This window comes from Sus scrofa, chromosome 6 (assembly GCF_054392235.1).
Source record: "Sus scrofa isolate SSC_HxYL_T2T_F1_AM1 chromosome 6, Sscrofa_HxYL_maternal_Yorkshire_Landrace_v2.0, whole genome shotgun sequence".
Taxonomy (NCBI): Eukaryota; Metazoa; Chordata; class Mammalia; order Artiodactyla; family Suidae; genus Sus; species Sus scrofa.
The window spans coordinates 8,235,649-8,256,737 of NC_139388.1; the positions used below are offsets into that span (position 1 = coordinate 8,235,649).

General features: G+C 46.4%; 1 protein-coding gene across 6 annotated transcripts in view; it reads left to right on the forward strand.

The window, feature by feature from the left end:
• The window catches only part of CDYL2 (chromodomain Y like 2), a 350,650-nt gene that overhangs the window by 159,838 nt on the left and 169,723 nt on the right, over nucleotides 1–21,089 (forward strand). For 3 of the 6 annotated variants that reach the window (XR_014805368.1, XR_014805367.1, XM_021097053.2), the window contains exon 1: nucleotides 4,289–4,744. The exons of 2 other annotated variants lie outside the window; for them this stretch is intronic. Coding sequence is in view for 1 of the 4 variants with exons in the window: in XM_021097053.2 (XP_020952712.2) it covers nucleotides 4,721–4,744 (24 nt within the window). In the remaining 3 variants the exon portion in view is untranslated. Of the gene's footprint in view, nucleotides 1–4,288; nucleotides 4,745–4,970; nucleotides 5,127–21,089 lie in introns of those variants that run through there. One more of the 6 variants, XM_084959474.1, reaches the window with a different exon arrangement.

Here is a 21,089-nt window from a genome sequence, read left to right on the forward strand (position 1 = left end):
AAAGTAAAATCAATGCTAAAGATAAGTTTAGTAGCAATGGTTTCTACATGGCTTCAGAACAATATTTTATTTGAAGGTTTTATTTGAATTAATGCCTTTCTACAGGAATCTTGAGCATTCAGAGATATTAGTGACACATATAAGTTGAAACTGGTGGAATTCCTATCATAGCTCAGCGGAAACCAATCTGACTAGTATCCTTGAGGATGCGGGTTCGATCCCTGGCCTTGCTCAGTAGGTTAAGTCTCCGGCGTTGCCATGAGCTGTGGTGTAGGTCGCAGACACAGCTCAGATCTGCCATTGCTGTGGCTCTGGTGTAGGCCAGCGGCTACAGCTCTGACTCGACCCCTAGTCTGGGAACCTCTGTATGCTGTAGGTATGGCCAAAAAGACAAAAAAAAAAAAAAAAAAAGGTTGAAACTGGTAAGAGTAGTTGTAATATTAGTTATAACAAGTACCATTATTCAGCCCTTCTTAGCTGCAGGTGCTTTGCGTGAATTATCTCATCTATCCTCAAAACAACTCCGTGGGTTATCCATTACCTCAGTTTACAGATGTGGTGTGGTGGTTTTAAAATATGGCTACACATTCTTTGAGAGTCCTACCTTTAGAAGGCAGAGGCTAATTCATCTCTCTGTGAGCATGGGCTTGGCTAGCTGCTGCCAAATCCCTAAGCTGCAGAAACTGTGAGATGAGGAATGGCTTTTGTTTTAAGCAACTAAGTTTGGGGGATCATTTATTGTGTAGCAGAAACAATAAACACATTTAGAAATGGAAGGACAGAGGGGTTAAGTAAAGAGTGTCATAGCAAGGATAATTCAAGAAATGGAAACCAGGCAATCTGAACCTAGAGCCCATGCGTTCAACAACCCCACCACACAGGAGGTCAAGATCATGTCTCTAATAATACCAGAAGGAGATTATTGCCACTTTCTAATGTCACTGTCAGGGCAATGGATACAATTTGCCCTTGGATATTAAACTGGCTGTTCTTGCTCCATTGCAAGGCCATGTTCTAGGCAGCCACTGTCCTTCCTTCTAAGTTCCCTTTCTACTCCAGGCTTGCCTAGCATACAGTAAACATCTATCTCCCCAGCATTCTTTCCTCCATCTCTTTGGGCTTCTGCTCAGCCTCAGTTCCATTCAGGTAACTCTGGTAAAGCTGCCAGTCACTGCACCTATCCTGCCCTATTAGTGGGCATGTGACTCGAGCTGGCCAGTCACAGAATACTCTCAGTGACTGGCTATAGTAATTGGCCAACACAAGAGCATGTGGTCTGTATTGGCCAATCAGAGCTTTCCCCTAGGATTTAGAAATACTGTATGAGGTCTCTAAGCTGGGATGATGTGGGCTGCCAGGTGTCATATTCTCAGCTGCTTGGAGGAAGTCCACCTTCAACAGGAAGGAAGCCAGCTGGGGAAGGAGGCAGAGAGTGAGAGAGACATTTCCTATCCTTGGAGACCCCGAATCCAGCCAACCCCGAGAGCAATTCCATCCTTTTCTAATATGTGTGAGTCCATAAATTCTTTGTTTTAACTTAGTTTAAGTTTCTACCAGTTGCCCTTAATTATGACTGGTGTGAAGAGTCTATCTCAGTTGGTGGATAATAGTAGGTATCTTCCATTCTCTGTGAGCAAGAGTGGTTCTGAAGAACCTGGAGCAGTTCATGACGGATGGGGAGCTCAGTCACTCAGTTTAAAACCTTAGTCATCTCTGTATCCTTTCTTTCCTTTGTTGCTCACCCCTTCCCTCAATTCTGCATGCACACGTGTGTGCACGTGCACGTGTGCACACGCGCACGTGCGCGCACACACACATCCTGTTAGTCATCAAGTCCTGCTGATGTGGATCAAACGCTTTATGGAAGTAGGTGGAGTAACCATAATGAAAGTCTGTGGCCGGCGGGTTCTTCCTTCTGAACATCCTGCAATTCCAGTTTTTCTTCTTCACTTCTACCGCCACCGCCGTGGACCACTGAAACTGGTCTCCCTACCTCTAACCCCAACCCCATTTCTCATGTCTCTTCTAGAATTTGTCTTCTAATGCACACTTTTAGTTGCCCATGCCTCGGATGGATTCAAAAATGTTCACCAATTTTTCATGGCTGCCTGGCCAAATTGCAGGCTTCTTAGCTTGATGTTCAAGACCCTCCACGAACAGACCCACCCTCGTTATCCAGTGGCCTGAGACTTCCTCGAATCAATCTTCTAGTCTTTTCACTCCTGCCCGCCCCACTGCAGCACTGCCTACCCCTTCCCCTTCCCTCTTTCCCCAGAGCAAAACGCTGTCCCTCCTTTGCCATAAGCGTTCAAGATCCATTTTGTCACCGCCACCCCCATAAAATATTCCGAGTGTGCCAATCACAGTGAATATCCCCTTCTGGGAACTCTGTAAACAATTGTTGTCTAGACGAAGGTTTTTTAAATTGTGCTCGCATTCCCAGGGAGTATTTGGCCGGCGCAAGTGAAGTTTTTGGTGTTTTTGTAAAACTACTGATTATATATTCAAATTTGGCTGAGCATATTATTTCCAAACCCAGTTTCTTTCTTGCCTTCCACTTCCAAATTACATCCTCATGCTATGGTAGTGCATTTATTCCCAAGTACAAATTAAGGATCATTAAAATTTGTTTTGTGACCTACAGATAGAGAACCACTTATTATTATTATTTAAACCATGACCATTGGGAAAATATCAGTATGAATATGGATATAGAGAACTCATAACAATTTCCAGTTTCTAAACCAAATACACTTTATTTCCACAGTTCCCCCCCCCCCCCACTATTTTAATGTTGGATTTTAACTAGAAATTGGTATAAAATCTGTTTTGTTGATATAGTCCCACAAATACTGTGTACCCACTCTGTCAGGAATAGGGATAGATGCTTGTGATTCGAAGATAAAACAAGGAAGAGGACGCGTTTTCCAGATGGATTCAGTGGGGAAGGACGTTCTAGGCAGAGGGAACAGCATATGCAAACACGTGTCCTAGAATGAGCTGGACAAGAAAACTTTGTGGATTTTTTTTTTAAACTGAAACATTTGGTGACTTTTAAAAATGGACAAGCCCTGGATTAAACCCTTCCCTTTGTTGTAATTTCCCCTTGCCATCTCCTTCACAAGGGCAGTTCAGGGTCCAAATTCAAACACAAATAACCTTGTGGAACTCTGCTGGGAGAGGCCACTTCAAATATACAGAGATCCTTTGTTTACTTCTCCCATTCCCTTGGGTGCGTGCTACCATCTCCAGTTTAGAGATGAGGAAAGCAAGGCTCAGATGGGTAGCGTGACGTGGCCCAAGTCTCACAAATAGGAAAGGACCGAGGGAGGATGTGAGTTAAGTCCACGTCACAGCTGGAGAAAGTGACCAGTGGTGGGGGGGACGAGGAAGACCTTTCTTCCAATTACAGAACAGCCTGCCTGCCCAGGTCCTGAGTTAATTGTATCTTAAACAGAAAGGTGACCCCTTATTCCCCAAGTAGGAAGACATGACAACGTATTTGCATTTCAGAGAGCTTCCCAGGTCCCTCCTTCGCTGGAGCCTGGCACATAGTAGGAGCGATTTTTTTTTGCTCCCTTTTGCCGAGTGACTGAATCCTCCTCACGGTCGTGTGGTTAATCTCTCCTCTTGCTTTCAAAGTCCCTGGTGGGCAGGGTCCCAGTCATGCCTACCAAGGAACACAATGCAGTTGGGTAGACGTTGGAAGATGTTTGTTGAATAATGGATGAAATGGATGGTGAATGGATGGGGGCTGGGGGTGGTTGGAAGAAGGCCACGCCCGGCTCTGAGGACTTTCCAGGATTTACCGGGGTGCTGTCCTGGCTCTCTCGGGAGCCTCTGGAGGGGTCAGTTCGTCCCTCCTCCCTCCACATCTCACTAACCAGACTGGAGGGAGGGGCCCTGAAGCCGGGGAGGGGCCCCCAGAGCCCCGAGGGGCCAGGTCTCCCGGGGAGGGGCCCCTTGCTCCCCGGGATGCGGGGGAAGAGGTGAGGCCCCCGGGCCGGCCGAGCCCGCCGGGGGCTCCTTCCCCACCGGGCCCCGCAGCCCTCTACCTGCCTCCCGGCCGCCCCTTCGCAGCCGGGGCCGGGTGCGCTCGGCGGGCACCTGGCCCGCCACCCCCGGGGGGCCCCGCCGGCCGCCGCCGGGGCCGGCCCAGGGCGGCGGGGCGGGCCCGGGCGCTCCCCGGCTCCGGGACCGGTCCCCCGGGGCGCGGCCGGGCGGCCGCCCCCGCCCCCCCCGCCCGGGGGGCCGGGCCGGGCTCCCGGGGGGCGGGGACTCGCCCTGTGGCAGCAGCAGCGTCCGGGCCGGCGGCGGGCGCGGGGCGGCTTCCTGCAGGCGGCGCCGGGGCGAGCCGTTGCCCGCCGCAGCCACCGCCGCCGGGTCGCCGGGTCGCGGGGGCCGCGGCGCTCGGGCCGCGTCGGTGCCTCCCGGGCGCGCTGCGCGGCCGTCGCTGCTGCCCGCGCTCGTGCCGCCGCCGCCGCCGCCGCCGCCGCTGCCGGTTACGCCAGCCCCGCCGCCGCCCGCTCTGATTCTGCGCATAGGCAGCCCCCAAGCCTGTCATTCTGCAAAAACACAGTTTACTCAACACACCACACACACACACACTCACACACACACGCGCGCACACACACGCGCACACTGGCCCCCTCGCGCACACGCACGGAGGGCGCGAGCGAGCAGACGCGCACACCCGGCGAGCCAAGTTCCGCAGCCTGGCATGGCTTCTGGGGACCTTTACGAGGTACGGGGACGCGGGGGCGCGGGCCGGCCCCAGCCCGCGGGCGGCGGGCGGGCAGCGGGCGGCGGGCGGCGGGGACCGGGCCGGGGCCGGGGCCGGGCGCGAGCCGGAGTTGCCGAGCCCGCGGCGGCGGCGGCGGCGGCGGCAGCGGCGGCCGGAGGGCGGCGGGGGCCGGGCGCGCCTCCCGCCCGCCGCCCGCCCGCCCTCCCGCGGCGCCCGCGCCCGCTCCCTCTTTCTCTTTCTCTCGCACACACACTCTCTTACTCCATCTACTTTGCGGCCTTGGAGGGGAAGGAGGAAGCCGGGCGGAGCCGGGGCGGGGGAGGTAGCGGTCCCGGGGAGGTGTTTCTCGCCCGACGAGGCGCCTCGAGTGCAGAAAGTACAGGTAAAAGTCGGCGCCGGACGTGCCGAGAATGCGGGGGGCCGCGCGGCGGCCGGCGGGGGTGCGGGGCCGGGGGTGCGCGGCCCGGGTTGGGCCGGGGGCGCGGGAGGGGAGGGGAGCGGGCCGACGGAGTGGAGCGCGGCCGGAGCCAGCCGGGGTCCTGGGGGGGCGGCTGCGAAGGGGGCGGCCGGGTAGGGGCCCGGGAGACACCCTCTAAACCGCTCCCCCGGGCCACCAGGCCACCTCCCCCCTCCCCCCACCTGCTGCCCCCGCCACCGGCTGGGGGCTGGGGCGTGGGGGCGGTCCTTGCGGGTGTCGTGCTCACCGGGGACGAGAGGGGGCGCTGTAGAGGGTCCTTGGTGGAAGGAGGAGCACATGGAAGTTGGTGGTGGGTGGTAACACTGTTGCTGGAGGACATGGGATGCCAGCTCTGCTTCCAAGGCCAAGTGTCACCCTCAGTGGATACCTGTCTCCAGGTCCACACAGGTAGTGTCCAGCATCCGATACTTTGAAAGCGTCTCAAAAGTGGTCAAGGAAGACATCAGTCTGGCATCTTTGAAACAATGGAGAAATAGCCATGGCCTCTGGGAGCTAGATTTTTTTAGCTCTGGACAGAAACATTCTTGCTTTTGGATTCCCGACAAGTGGACTAAACAAGAAGCAGCCCCCTCCCTCTGGGGAGAATGCCCCAAAGAGGTGTTGACCTCAAGAAAAGGTTCAGGAAGCTAAGAAACCAGCCATCTTCAACCAGAAGGCCTGCTGATCCTCCAAGAAACCAGACTCAGAGCTCCGCCTGGACCTGGATTCCCCTGCGCATAAATCCATTAACACTAGCCCTGGTTCTTAAGGCTTTTGGCTAAATTGAGATGAGCACCCCAAGGGGTGGAATTAACCTTCTGGGTAAGGGATTCCAGGGGTGATTCGCACACAATGAACTTCTTCCTCTGGGCCTTCTGGACACCTGAAGCTTTTCAGGTGGTGGATTTGCTGGCTGGCGAGAGAGAAGAATGGAGAACAGGCAAGGTACCATTCCAGCTTCCTGGGCAACCAGGGCCTTTTGGATGATTCTGGACTTGATGAGGCCCAGTCGTAGACCACTAGCCCATGGGCTCAGGTGCCATGTCATGAGAGGAGAGGTCCATGTAGTGAGAAGTTGAGACCTCCTGCCAACAACCAGCACTAACTCAGTTTGTGCGTGAGCCACCTTGGAAACAGAACCAACAGTCCCAGTCAGGCATTCAGATGATCTCAGCTCCAGTCAACATCTTGACATAAAGCCCCTGAGAGATCCTAGGGCAGAACCATCCAGCTGAGATGTTCCTGGGTTCCTTGAAAGAATGATGCAGCTTGGCCTCTTCTCTACTCTCCTGCCTTCCTCATCCCTATGCTGATGGAGAAGATGAAGTTGGATAGAGTCAGATTGTGGCCAGTGGGTCACCCAAGTACTTTGACCTGTTTCGGGATGGTGGAGCAATTTCTGAAACCAAAAGTTGAAGCACAGTAAAATGGGATGTTTGATTGAGCTTCTTGAAGTATAACCAGCACTGTTAAGACATTGGCCAAAAGTAGATATTGTTCAGGGCTAAAGCTCATCTTGGGAGCCTGGATTTTTCCGCCCATTGTATTGAGTCATCTTAGAGCTGCTGACCTTGCCTGGGTGAAAAGTTGCATCAAGAAGACATTAAGAGGATGTATTAGGAGCTGTCAATATTTCTCCCTTTGAAGTTTGGAACTTAGGAACCTTCTGGGGATAATTTCTTGTTTAATGTTCATCCGAAATGCCCTCCTTAAAATTGATAATTATAGTTGCCAGATGAGTCTGTTAAGAGGGGCGTTTTCACACCAGCCTACTGGAAGTATTTAAGCACCTCAGGGGTTCTTACTGAAGTTCAGTAAGCAAGACAATAATAATAATTACTTCCGTGATAGTAGGTACTAGATATAAAATAGTTTTCTTGTGGCTGATCATTTGCGTAGTCATTACTAAAAGGGCTAAATTGCATTACGAGAATATAACCAATGTCAACATTTTTATAGCCTCTGTCTACATTACATAACGTGTACTGAGGAATTTAATTTGTTGTCTAAATTTAGCTGTAAAAACAATTAAGAAGTGCTAAATGTACATTAGCGTATGTATTTCTAACTATAAAGTTGGTGTTGGTAAAAAATGAGATGTCGATTTAAGGATAAAAATTGGAATATCTGGTACATTGACCTTTAAAGAAAAAAGGAGAAGAAAACTGATACCATATTAATTAAATATTATACTCACGAGTATATAACATGGCTTCTCCTAACCGCGGGCCAAGAAACCACATTTTGAGTAGGCTAACAGCTATTGCCTTTGGAATTGATGCATTTCACCTGTGTGTGTGCTGACACTATCCTTGATCCTTCATGGGGAAGATGTGATGTGGATTATAGAGATTCTTCAGCTTCTCATTGGTACTTCAGACAATTGTTAAGAGCGAACCTTCCCTGCATAGCATCTTTTAAGGAAGAGGTGCTGGTTTTAAAGATGCCAGCAAATGAATAGTTTGGTTACATAATGGCACTCTTCAATCATAATGAAGACATATGGAAGCAAGCTCAGTTTCTAAAATTTTGGCTCTTGGATTGTGCTACTTTGCTTCCCCTGTAGCTGAGTTATTACCTTCTGGTGTATTATGGCCATCACCTGTAGAAAGGTGATCTTTTATATGGGTCGATCCTTTTAGAGTCGTGAAGAGTCGTGAAGTGGTAGTCTGTGAGCCAGGTCTGGTCCATCTCTGCCCTGAAGATAGGTGAGAAAAATGGATTTGCGTACTTTTAGATGGGCCATGTGATAGCTAGTTTATAGTTGTCCTGGTGCTCGCTATTACCAGGTTCCCTTTCTGTTTCACTCTTAACATTACTTATCTGGGTCCAACAGGCATTAGGGTTTGCACCCCTAGGGTGCTAGTCAATCATTCGCTAAGATGTTTGGGTATCAGGAAGACATAATCAAATACTTGTTGCCCGAATCAATGAACAAAAGACTGGCTTATGTATCGATGAAGTGCCTTGGCTGACCTTTGTCACCCTGTGTTGAGTGCAACCTTCTGTTCTCTTTCTGCTCTGGCTTGTGGTCTCTCCTTGGTGGTCACACCATGTGTAGGGGTTGCTCTCAGTTCCCTCTAGATGTGTGGCTGAGTCCCCTTCCAGAGAGCCGGACTACTATTCATTAAGATTGAACGCATCTCAGCGTCAGCGTTGTGGTTTTCTTTGTGGCTGTTGGGCGGTATTTTTATACCCTTTCCCTTGTGATTAAGCTGACCTCATGGCAGAGGTTCCATTTTGTTGGCAAAAATGTTCAAAGAGAATGCTGCACGTCTTTGGAGGTCGGTAGCAGCTAAGTGGAAATTTATGCAGATGGGCCTAACAGTGGCAGTTCCTGGTGACTGTCAACATTTAGTTTATTTATACTTCCAAATGTTCTATCTTAAAAGGAAGGAAGGTGTCAGATAGGTTTTTTTTGAGAGGGGAGGGGATTGATATACATGCATGCATCTATATCTATCTCATATATTCATGTGTGATGAAACATATTTGTGTGTTTGTATGTATATTAAAAACACTGCTTTCATTGCATTCAAAATAAATAACAATAATAATAGGATTTTAGTTTTGTTGGAAGAAATTTAGCTAAAAACCAGTGCTACCACAGTGCCTTTTCTCTATAGCACTATATATGCACCTCATGTCCTGCAGAATCACACCCTGAAAATAATGGCTCATGGGAGAACCAGGGTTGAGGCCAACTTTGGAAAGCCCTTGGAACTTTGTAACTAGAAACAAAAACAAACCCAAATGTAATAAAAATATAGCTCTCTGTTCAATCTCCATCTGGCTGCCGTTTGCCCTCACCAGCTCGGTCCATCCTTTGTGGCCTTCCGCTTGGGCCAGGTCCTCCTTCTTCTCTGTGGATCGCAGAGCCCATTCACTTCTCATAGAGACCGTTTTCACTGACAGTTACATCTGGCCCAGAGCACAGCCCTCTGCCCTCATCTGTACAGGGAGAAAGCTTTCTGTAGCTCCTTCATCTGTAATTTGCAGCTGTGCTGGTTAGCTTAACCTAGTGGAAAGGCAGTAGTTCTTGAAGCCACCACAGCCACTGCTCTATGGAAGATGGGCCCTTGAGTGTGTTTCCAGCTTTGTTCTGACATGTCTTCAAACATCGCTGTGGCTTTCTCTTTCCTTGTGAGAGCTCGTTCCTGTGATTGCTTCAGAATATTAACACTATGAAAAATCAGGTGAGAATCCACACACCCCGTTTTACTGACATATTCCCCTACTTACCAATCGTGCCTGAGGTAAAAACGAGTCATTGCAGAATGGACGGTCGGTGATATAACTTCTTGAATCTCTGCACCAGTTTTTGAAGAGGCAGGTATCATCAAGGAATGTATCGGAAGAGTTGAATTGATTCCTTGGCACATAGTAGGCACCTGCTGAACACTGAGTGCATTTCTGATTCTCCCAGCTTTTGGAAGTTATTTTGAATTATTCTCTGTGGGTGCATATCAGCGTATTTTCCAGTACCATCAACTTGTGTGTGAAGTCATTCCTCATCCCATAAAATAATTCCTTTGGAGGCTTAAAGTGTTTTTGAAAGGCGTTAATACAGCTTCTTGCAGCCAGACCCATCGCTAAGGAATGATTCAGGCACGGTGATGGTCGAAGAGCTCAAGTTTTGGAGACGCACATTTAAGTTCCAAAAATGTGGGTCCTTCTGCATCTCGTGCCTGGTGGAGAGGTGGAGGTGCGGCCGAGTTCGCCACAACATCATCCATCTGCTCATTTCACATGAACCGAACACCAAATACATGCCAGGCGCTACACTAAGGGAACAGTGAGATTCTGCCCCTGAGCCTGTGGTCTGGTGTGCGATACAGTTAAGAAAACAGGCAGTTTACAGTGCGGTGGGAAAAGTGTTAGTACAGGGAAAGATGGGGTTCTCTTGGAGCGTGAGCCTCGGAGGAATGAGAGAAGACCGTCCAGAGGAGGTGATGACTCTGGGGCAGTTGAAATTAGGAAATGGCATGTTCAGGTTTGCAGGACTTACTGAGAATATTTTTTTTTTGCTTTGAAAGCAATTTATGTTTACTGTTGCATCTTGAAAAAAATATAAGCATAAGAAAAAATTATAATACCTCAGATAACTATTACAATTTAGCATACGCTTGATATTTATTAAATACCAAGGTGCTATCTGAATTAATTAAAATGTTAGTTTTGTTGGTGTAGATACAAATGTAAGAGTGAAACTAGTTTCTCTACATGTTTATGTAATTTAAAATATCAAATTGGAACATAGGGTAATACTATTTTATAACCCATTTAATTTTCATATATATTGTATATAATTTCATATGTATATAAAATGAGCATTTCTTATCTTAAATATTATTCTATATCATGATTTTTTTTTTTGCTGCACCCATGGCGTGTGAAAGTTCCCAGGCCAGGGATCAAACTCGAGCCACAGCAGCCACCCATGCCACTGCAGTGACAATGCTCGATCCTTAGCCTGTTGCACCGTGAGAGAACTCCCTCTGTATCATGATTTTTAGTGACAGGTTAATTTTTCTCTTGAACAGATGTACTATTTTATAGGTAACGAACCCCCTGTTGTTGGCCATCTAGATTGTTTTTGTTGATAAACCTTTTAGATACTGCTGTTATTAGCCTCCGTGAACTTACTGATTTATATTCCTATCTCATTGTCTTCCTCAGGATAAGTTCTGAGGAGTGAAATCACTAGCTCGAAGAATGTTAACACCATTAATGCATAATCTCAGTTGCCCCTCAAACATGGGCAGGGGATTTAGATTGGAGGAAGATTAAAAGCATGGTGACCAGTTAATAGGCTCTTTCAAGTACATTGAAACAAATGGTCTTGGTGGCTTGAACCAGAGGAGAGGCAGTAGAGGTGGAGAGAAATGGATAGAATTGAAAGATTTAAAAAAGAATCAGTGTAATTTGGCATGCTCGTCAGGGTTATGTTTGGCTGCTTATAATAGAAAATGTATAACAACAGTCGCTTAAAAAGGGTTTATTTTCTTACATGAAATAAACTTGGAGTTAGGCAGTCCATGTTTGGTGTGATTCTTTATAAAGTTCTCAGAGTACCAGGCTCCTTCTGTCTCTTTCACCTTCAGCTGTGGCTTCTGTCCTCAAGTCACTGCTTGATCCAAGGGAACATGGAGCTCTAGCCATCTTTTTTTTTTTTTTTTTTTGTGAGAAAATGGGGGAGGCAGGAAGAAGGTGAGGGCAAAAGTGGAGTTAGTCTCTCTAAACAGCTGTCTGGAAGTTCCATACACTTCTGCTTTCACCTCTTTGGCCTGAATAGTTGTATGGTCACACCTAGCTGCAAAGGAGGCTGGAAAATGTGATTTTCATCTGTACTTTCCCCACCACCCCCCATCCCCAAGTGAACCTTGATTGACAGTAGGTAGGGATTTAGGAAAAGGCAGGAGTTGAGGGATACTTTTTGGTTTCTGTTTTGGTCCATTAAGTGGATGGTGGAACCAGTCACGGAGGTAAAGAGCCGAGGAAGAAGCTTTGATGAGAGCAAGTGGGGACAGCAGAAAGCATAACGAGTTCACGGTGACTGTGGGGCATCCACGTATGGATGTTCAGAGCGGTAGGTCATGTGAACCTGAGACTTAGAAGCAGTATCTGTCATGGAGATAGAGATCGAAGATCCTTACTGTATAGATGAAAATGAAAGCCAAAGGACAGTGTATATACATGAGGAGAGTCCAGTGGTGGAGGACGGGAGAAAATGGACATTTACAGGACGGAAGAAGAGAAAGATCAGATTTACAAGGAATAGCAAGAGAGGTAGAAGGAAAAATGGGAGGCTTTGCTGTTGTGGAAGGCAATGGAAAATTGCATTTCAAGGGAGAAGTGTGGTCAGCATGGCCATTTGGGTGTAACAACCAGTAAGTCTCTGATAATCTTAGGGAGCATCTGTTTCGTAGAGTGTGTTGGTGGGAGGCCTTGATTGCAGTGTGATGATGAATGAGAGGGTGTGGGGAATGTAGATGTAGGGACATCTTATATAGATGACACTTCTAAGAATCTTGAGTGTGAAGGCCATAAAAAAGAATGAAATAATGCGCTCCGCAGCAACATGGATGGACCTAGAGATTATCATACTAAGTAAAGTAGGCCAAAGATAAATATCACCTGATAGCACTTTTAAATGGAATCTAAAAACAACGATACAAATGAACTTGTCTACACAACAAAGGGAGACTCACAGACATAGAAAGCAAACCTATGGTTACCAATATGGAAGGGTGGTGGGGAGGGATAAATTAGGATTTGGGGATTAGCAGATACACACTACTGTATATAAAATACATAAATAACAAGGTCCCACTGTATCACACAGGGACCTGTATTCAGTGTCTTGTAATAAACTGTAATGGAAAAGAATCTGAAAAAGATTATCTCCCTTTTTCTGTACACTAGAAACTAACAAAGTATTGTAAATTAACTATACTTCAATTAAAAAAAAAAAAAAGAATCTTGAGCATGCTAGTGTAGAGAGAGTGAATGTGGTATCTGGGTGAAGGGGGAGAATGGATCAGCCATCTCCATTCTCCTAGTTCTCCACATGCTCTGCTACTTTGGATGACTTGGGTAACAGAAGGATTGTGATACAGACTTTGGACGGACATTCTTAGAGGACGTGATTTTCCATGAACCCTCCAAGCCCCTCTCCTGCTGACCCAGGAGAGCTGGTTCCAACATCCTCAGTAATTTTAGCTGGAGAAACATCATAGAATGTGTTTAATATAGCCACCTAGAACCTTTCTAAGTAAAATTCAGTCAAGGAAAAGATCTTGCTCAATCGAGGACAAGGAGATAAAGTTCTTCATTACAGGGAGTGATATAGCAGCAGTTTCCAATATTAAAATAGGTCACATATTAAAATAGGTGTTGCCATGAGTTATTTTGCAGATGTGATTAAGGTCCATAATCAGTTGACTTCAAGTAAGAGAAATGATTCTAGATAACCTCGGTGGACCCGATTCGGTCAGTCGAAACGCGTTAAGAATAGAACTGAGGAAATTTCATCTGTGTGTGGAGAGCAGCTCCAGCCTGGAAGCGTTCCAGCTTACCCTTCCTGATGACCTGCTTTATGGACCTCGGACTTCCCTAGCCAGTCCCACAACCACATAAGCCAGTTCCTTGCAATAAATCTCTTCATGTATATAGCCCAGTGGTTCTGCTTCTCTGGCGGAACCCTGATGGTACAGTCAGCGTTCTCATCCATCCACCACCATCTGATAACTCCTCAGTGCAGCTGGCCCTGTCCTTGAGTCTTTTTGAGCCTTGATGCCCTTTGCTGTAGAATAAGAGCTCTTCTGTTACTGAAATTCCTCCTTCTGATTGAGTCTGTTATTTCTTCCTACGAACATCTTACTTGTTAGCAGTTGTCGTCATCTTGTTTGTATGCTGGTGTGAAGAGCGCCAAGCCTGGAGCTTTGAGAGGCCTGCCATTGCCTGGTGTTCTGTTACAGTGGAGGTGTTCCCTGGGGCCCAGCTCAGGATGGCAGGCAGAGGTGGCGCTGGAGCCCTGGGCAGGCATCCTCTGGGACGGAAACTCACCTCTGCTTTGCGTCAGCCCCTGCTCTGGAGGTTGTAGAACAGCTCCTTCAGGCCTGATACCCCCCACCCCTTGTCTCTCCTTTCAGCTCACTGTCTCACCCTGACATTGTCTAGTTAGCCTCAGCCCTGCGTGGAAGCTGCTGCCTCCAAAGGTCCTGTCACTCCAGTGAAAGGCCCATCAGTTGATCAGGCCTGACTCAAGCTGTGATGGGGTTCCTGAGAAGCCTTGGAGGGCCATGAGTTTGCCATTTTATGTCTTGATTTCTCTTAATATTTTTATTATTTTCTAATAAGTATAGTTGATTTATGATGTTGTGCCAGTTTTTCTTGCACTGCAAAGTGACCCAGTCATGAACACACCCCCACTCCTATTTATACATGCACATGCACTCACACACACACACACTCACTCCCTCCCTTTCCTAGATTCTCTTCCATCGTGTTCTATCCCAAGAGACTGGATCGAGTTCCCTGTGCTCTACAGCAGGACCTCATTGCTTATCCATTCTAAAGGTCACAGTTTGCATCTGCTGACCCCAAACTCCCAGACCATCCCAGTCCCTCCCCACTCCCCCTTGGCATCCACAGATCTGTTCGCCATGTCTGTGAGTCTGTCTGTGTTTTGTAGATGGGTTCATTTGTGCCATATTGTCTTGCTTTCTCTTGATTGTGTGTTTTTTAATGGAAAACCTAATGCAATTTATAATCATAAATATTTAAATCAATAACATGTTAAGTAGCACAAAGAAAAGGTATTCCTTCTTCACTGCAATCATCTCATCTCTCCCAGAATCCCCCCAGTGCTGACCCATTCACTGCATTACTCTGAATGACTCACAGAAGCATCAGTGTAAGAACTGGAGGGACACGGATGCAGGCCTGGGGCTCTGGGCCGCATGCTGACACACCAGAATTCCCCTTATTCTCAGATTCTTGATCAGGGAATTTTCCTCTTCGATTTTCACGTCATTGTCCATTGTTTTAAAAAGTATGCCTCAAGGGCTCTTCATAACAAACCATGGATCTTATACAAGTGCTGGATTTGAAATTTTTTTGATATTTCCCCAATACAATTTTTTTTCTACTGTACAGCATGGTGACGCAGTTACACATGTATGTACACATTCTTTTTCCTCCCATTATCATGCTCCATCGTAAGTGACTAGAGATAGTTCCCAGTGCTCTGCAGCTGGATCTCATTGCTAATCCATTCCAAAGGCAATGGTTTGCATCTATTAACTCCAAGCTCCGAATCCATCCCACTGCCTCCCCCTCGGATTTGAATTTTATTTAAAAATATTATATCTGTTCAATAATCCATCAATCAAATATTTGCTTTTCAGCTATGTGCCTAGAAGCATCCTGAGTGCTGGGGCTGCAGCCACGGATGTCTTTTAAACTGTTGTTCAGACCGTGGTCATTTAAAAGACATAACACCCATGTATGGGTGTATACCACATTTTTAACACGTTGCAGTGTTCAGTACCTAAAAGGGGCAGCCAGGTCAACTCTCTTTTGTGAGTAGACCTCAGAATACAGCTTTTCCTGCCATTTCTGGACATAGATGTGAACTTCTGGTAAACACACTTTGTTAGCAGCATTGTAGGCCTGCAACTCTCTTAAAAAATTTTAGGCCAGTTCGTTTCTCCTTGCGTGAACGTGCACAAGCAAATATGTTTTATTTATGGCACAACAAACACCACTCCGTTAAATAACAGTCAGTTCAGGTGGTGCAGTGGTGAATGTTCTAGGCATGGTGTGTTTATCAGTGTGTGATGATCACTGAATTCTAACCGTTTGTCACCTTACGTTGTATAGAACTTGGTGTGGGGGTTTATTTAGAGTTCTAGGTCCTTCTGCGCTGACTTCTAAATTTGAGAGAAGAAATGTGAGCCACTGTTACATGTTCCAGGTTCAGCCATGAAGCAAACGTCTCCTTGATCCCTTCGGCCAGACTTCAGCATTGCGTAGAGGTGAAGGGCATTCTGAGATTTCAAGACAAGATGATCCAACCAAGCCAAACCCGATACTGCTTGTAGCTGCTTTTCATAGCAAATCAGAGATTGTTTTCTTGTAGGCAAGCCAACCACATGCAGAAATAAATTGCCAAGGCTGTTATAGGAAGACAGTAACATCCTCAGACCTCATTTAAAAAGTTTGCTCTTAGTTAAAATAGGCTTTATTGTCTCCTGTGTTAACTCAGTGGTAGGAAAGTGTCATTAGTTATGCTTAGAGAAGACATCTCCACTAAGAAGTTATCACACAGACCTGACTTTATAGGTTCGATTTCCTGGGGCATTTTGATTGGGGCAAAGGGTTCCATTGCTGAATGCCAGCATTTTCCGGTGGATTCTAAGCTCGTTGAGGTCAGGGACTGTGTCTGTATTTTTCATGATCATATTCTCAACTCTTGGCATTTTGCTGGGTGCATAATAACCTTTCAACAAATATCTGTTGATTGCGTCATTGAAAATGTTCAAAACTCTTGCTTCTAGGTCACCTGGGCTTTCTCTGTAGTGAGGATTCTTTATCGTTTCCTCTCTCCCTTTTCTAGGAAGATTCCTTCAGGTTGTCCTTGAAATTCAAGTTTCCATTTGGCCTTCCACGAGATCTTGTATAGATTTATTAGGTAACAAAAAGTCCCATAAAGTGAATCCAAACATTCAAGTCATTGTCCTTCATTATGAGTGACGAGCGGATCGAGAGTGGCCATTCTCTGTTAAGTCCTGCGTGTGACAGAGCCCCTTTCACGCTCACACACACAAAGGCCGCCCTATGGTTTGCAGCTGCCTCTGCCATGGGCAGCTCTGCCGCTTTTCTCTACTCTAGCCTCAGTGTCTTGTCCCAGTTTGATATGCAGTGTCTGTTTTAGGTTGGGCTGCCTAGAACTGGACTCTGAACTGGAGAATGGTACCCAGTGGGCTAACTGAAGGATGCTCTTGGGAGATCCACCTGTAAGGAAGTGAGGAAGGCAGGACTGGACAAGTGGTGAAGCAGACCTGCAGTGGGGTTGCAACTGAGGTCTCCCGGGATCCTGCAGAAGGCTTGGGAGCTGGGATGGCGCTTCAGAAATTTCCCGGGTTGAGGCCAGAGCCCTGGACCCCATATTCCTACATCACCAGCCATTGCTGTGAGGCTGCCCCATGGGGAGTGTGTAATCTTGGGCAGGGCAGTTCCCTGCGGTGGAGGGAAGTTCCCTTTGAGGCACATCTGTGAGCCCTTCTCAACAGGGATATTCGTGGAAGCTGAGGGGAGGGGCGCATTGACCCTGAGAAGGGGACCTGGGTGGAATGTCCCATGATCCACTCACTGCATCATCGCCTCTCGCTGTTCCCTGATGGGTGAGTCTGGATCCTCTGGAATACTCCTCTCGCCTCAGTTGTATTTTAGGCTATGGTTTCCTCCCTTGAAGACGTCATTTGTCATTTGACAGCTCCTTGGGGCAGCCCAGGTCTTGAGCACTGAGACCCTGGCCATGTGCATGTTAGGATCGTACTCATGAGTCTCTTCTGTCTCCATACAGCGTGCAGCACAGGACCCCGTGCGGGGACACATTTCAGGAGTGGTCATTTCTTTTGAGTCTCCAACCTTTATTCTTCAGACATTTTCCTTGGCTGGCTCGCCCACTCCTCACTTGCCTTTGTGTCCTCATCTTCTGCTGTCTAGTCCTTAAACTTTGGAGCTTCTTACAGCTTTGACCCAGGGTCCTTCTGTTTTCTCATTGTGCTATAGTGACTGCACGGGTGATTCTGAGGTCTCTAACACTTGCCTGGGTTTTTTGTTCCTGAGCCCCAGTGCTGTCCATTTTTTTTCTCCCCCGAGCCCCAGTGCTGTCCATCTAATTCCCTTGGACTCTTTAGACTCAAAATAGCCAAAGTTGAACTTATGTTCAACCTGTATAAAATGTGCTTTTTTTTTTCCTGAGTTCCTAGCCTCAGTAGTACCTCCATCCACCTGTTTCTTTAGCTGCAAGTATGGCCACCACTTCCATTCAGGAGACGGCTCCCATTGCTGGGTGACGCCAGTGCCTCTCAGCTGATCACTCTGCATTTAGCTCGGTTTTTCTCTGTACTGTGCTCATAGAGGTCTTTCTAAAATCCCCATTTTATTACATCTCTCCTGTGGAAGTATCTTAAAGCGATGCATAGGCTCTATGATTTGGCCCCTTCTCATCTCCTACTAATTCTCTACTTGCAGCATATATTCTGTCCAGAAAGACCTGCTCTTAGTTCTTGAATGTTCCATGCACTCTCCTTTAATCACACCCTTCCAAGGGACTGGGCACTCTTCATTACCAACCCTGCTTCCTTAATTCCTGCTCATCCTTTGGTCTCAGCTCAGATGTTGTTTGTGGCCAAACTTCCCCAACTCATCGATGGTTTTCTTTGGCTCCTGTAGAACCTTGTTCTTCTCTCCTCACAGCACTCATGTTAATATGTTGTAATTTATCATCTGGTTTTCTGAATCTCCCACTGCACAGTGAGTTTTGAGAGGGCAACGATTCCCTCTGACTTGTTCCGTCTTCAGCACCTAGCACAGTGCAAGACTCAGAAACCAGTCTGTTTAATGGAAGAATTAATATATTCAGATCTTTCATTTACATGAAAGTTGAAGTGGTCTCAGCTGTTTCTGCAGTGGTTTGTATGAAGCTTGAAAGCATTTTCAGTCTTTCCATTTTCCTAAGGGCGTAGAAGTCTTGAGTCTATTTTTTGTGTCTTTATGGATCAACTAATCAATGGGCATTGGCTTTTCCTGAGCAAAACTCATGGAGAGCATTCATCTTTGTGTTATCAGTAAAGCTAATACAGTCTTCAAAGGATTCTTGAGTCTTAGAGTTGGATGGGAGTTTTGAAGTCATTTACTTAGTCTTCCACTAACCTCCAAAAAGTGATCGAAAGTGAGTGACTCTTTTGTTCTGTTGAAGGAGACAAATGCTTGAAATACTCAAACTGGCTGTTTGGCTTCACGAAAATCTGAGTGTTTCATTCACAGGACAGAGATGATATCTTCCTAGACTTTTCTGGAGAGTTGCCTTGGCAATCTTGACATCATATTACCTTCTTATGCAAGACTTGGTAAAGGAGGCCGGTGAGGTTCAGCACAGCCTTGAGTCTTGTTTAATTCTCTTGCTGATGAAGAACGGGCTCAGGACTTGCCTCAGCACCGGACGTCACCGGCCTTGACATTATGGGGAACCCTTGATCTCTAAACTTTTCCTGGAAATCCAGACTCATTTATGAACTGTTGGAAGTCAGATCAGTCATATCATCCAAAGCGCCCATTGCATTAAAAAGTGAGTGGGTAACATTTCAGTGTCCTGATGCGGACAGTGCTGTGTTTGCTGGTCTGTGTTGCCACCTAAAGCCAGGTTCACTTTGAAGACTATTGTACATGTGGTGTTTGTGGAATAAACTTTAGTAACAGTCTTGCAGTTATTAGAAAGAGGAAAGAAGCCACACAGTGGCTGCCTTTCAGATGTAAAAACATGTGGACCTTCTTCAAACTATAAACCTAAACCTAATTTTCTCTTCAAATGGATGTATATTTTTTGGTACCATGTAAAAAGTCATAGATTGTTTTCTTACTTTGGTTGTCAAACATGACAGTAATTGCAGAAGTCTTTAATATCTTGAGGCATTTCTTTTTCTTTGTTTTCTTTTTTTGGTCTTTTTAGGGCCGCACCTTCGGCATATAGAGGTGCCGAGGCTAGGGGCCGAATCACAGCTGTAGCTGCTGGCCTGCACCACAGCCACAGCAATGCCAGATCCAAACTGCATCTGAGACCTACACCACAGCTCATGACAGTGCTGGATCCTTAACCCACTGAGCGAGGCCAGGGGTTGAACCTGCATCCTCATGGATACTAGTCAGATATGTTTCTGCTGAGCCGGGATGGGAACTCCAGTATCTTGAGGCATTTCTATGTTTTATTGTCCCCTATTCTCTCACTCTGTGTGTATGGTATTGACTTTTTGGGAAGCTGGTGCAAATCCCATTCGCTTTTGACTAAATGAATTGATGCATCTTTTGAAGAATTCTCATCTCTTTGCCTGATTGATGCATAAAGACATTTTCGAAGTGTAACTTCCTAAGATTGTTGTATAAAATAATCTTATGAATAATAGTAAAAACAGTAATAATGGCACTTAGTGGGTGTTTACTGTGTGCCAGACACTGTCTTAATTGTCATATGCATTATCTCATTTAGCCTTCCTTAGGGGATCCGTGCTAGTGTTATCTCCGTAATTACGATTCAGAAACTCAATAGCTATCCCATGGTAAAACCAAGATTTAAACGAGGTCATTTGCGGTACTCGTCTCTTGATAAATTATAAAACGCCCTCAGTTTTCCTTCTAACCTCCTTCCTTTTGTACTAGGTGGTATTTCCACTGTAGCACTCTTTTGCACCTGTACTTTTGCACCTGCAGAATTGCAGTGGTAGAGGTCAGTGAGTGTCACACCAAAAGCAAGAAAAGGAACAAGAAAATCGTTCTGCTTCTTCATGCTTATAGCATGAACACATAATTGTGTGTGTTGTATTGTTCAAGACAGTGGTGACAGAGGCCAGCCTGTGTGTTGGCCTGTGAAGGAGTTCCTGTGAAATGAGTTAATTGTAATCAGATGGACATTCTTCTGTTTGAGTGTGTCTGGGTAGATGTTTTTCAGCATCGCTGTAAGTCATGCTGCTTCAGAAATCGTGATGGCTCCACCCACCTAGTAATTATGATGGAGGGACCAAGGGCAGTGTGGTCTTTTGGCCTTTACCGAAGCTTTAGCATCGAGGTTTTGAGGGAAGTTGGTAGCATTTCTTGGTTGGTGTCATTTTATCCTTTCAGTGTATTTATGAGCCTCAGCACATGTTCCCATGTGCTTTTGTTGTTGTTGTTGTTTTGTTTTGTTTTGTTTGTTTTGTTTGGCCTGGTGTTTGCATCCCTTCATGGCTGGAATTGTCAGGATGGTGTGTTTGAAGCTCTCTTTTTACTGCCATATACTGTATTTGTAGATTTATTGCCTGGGGGACAGTGGTGCCTTGGTTGTATGGATTTGTGCTCAGAACAGCTAGGCTTGCCCTGGGTGAGGCAAAAAAAAATCCCAGATTATAGCAAGTGGGTCTGCACAGTTGGCTTTAAAAAACATTAACAGAGCATACACTTTTCTAATATTTACTAAAACTAAGTTAATATGTACAAATAAGTGGAGGCTTTATACCATACTTAAAGAAATGCAAGGAATCAGAAAGAGATAAATAGTACTATTTATTTACCATCTGCATGACAAGCTGCAAAGTACCGACGGTCATTTATCAGTGTATTTTTCTG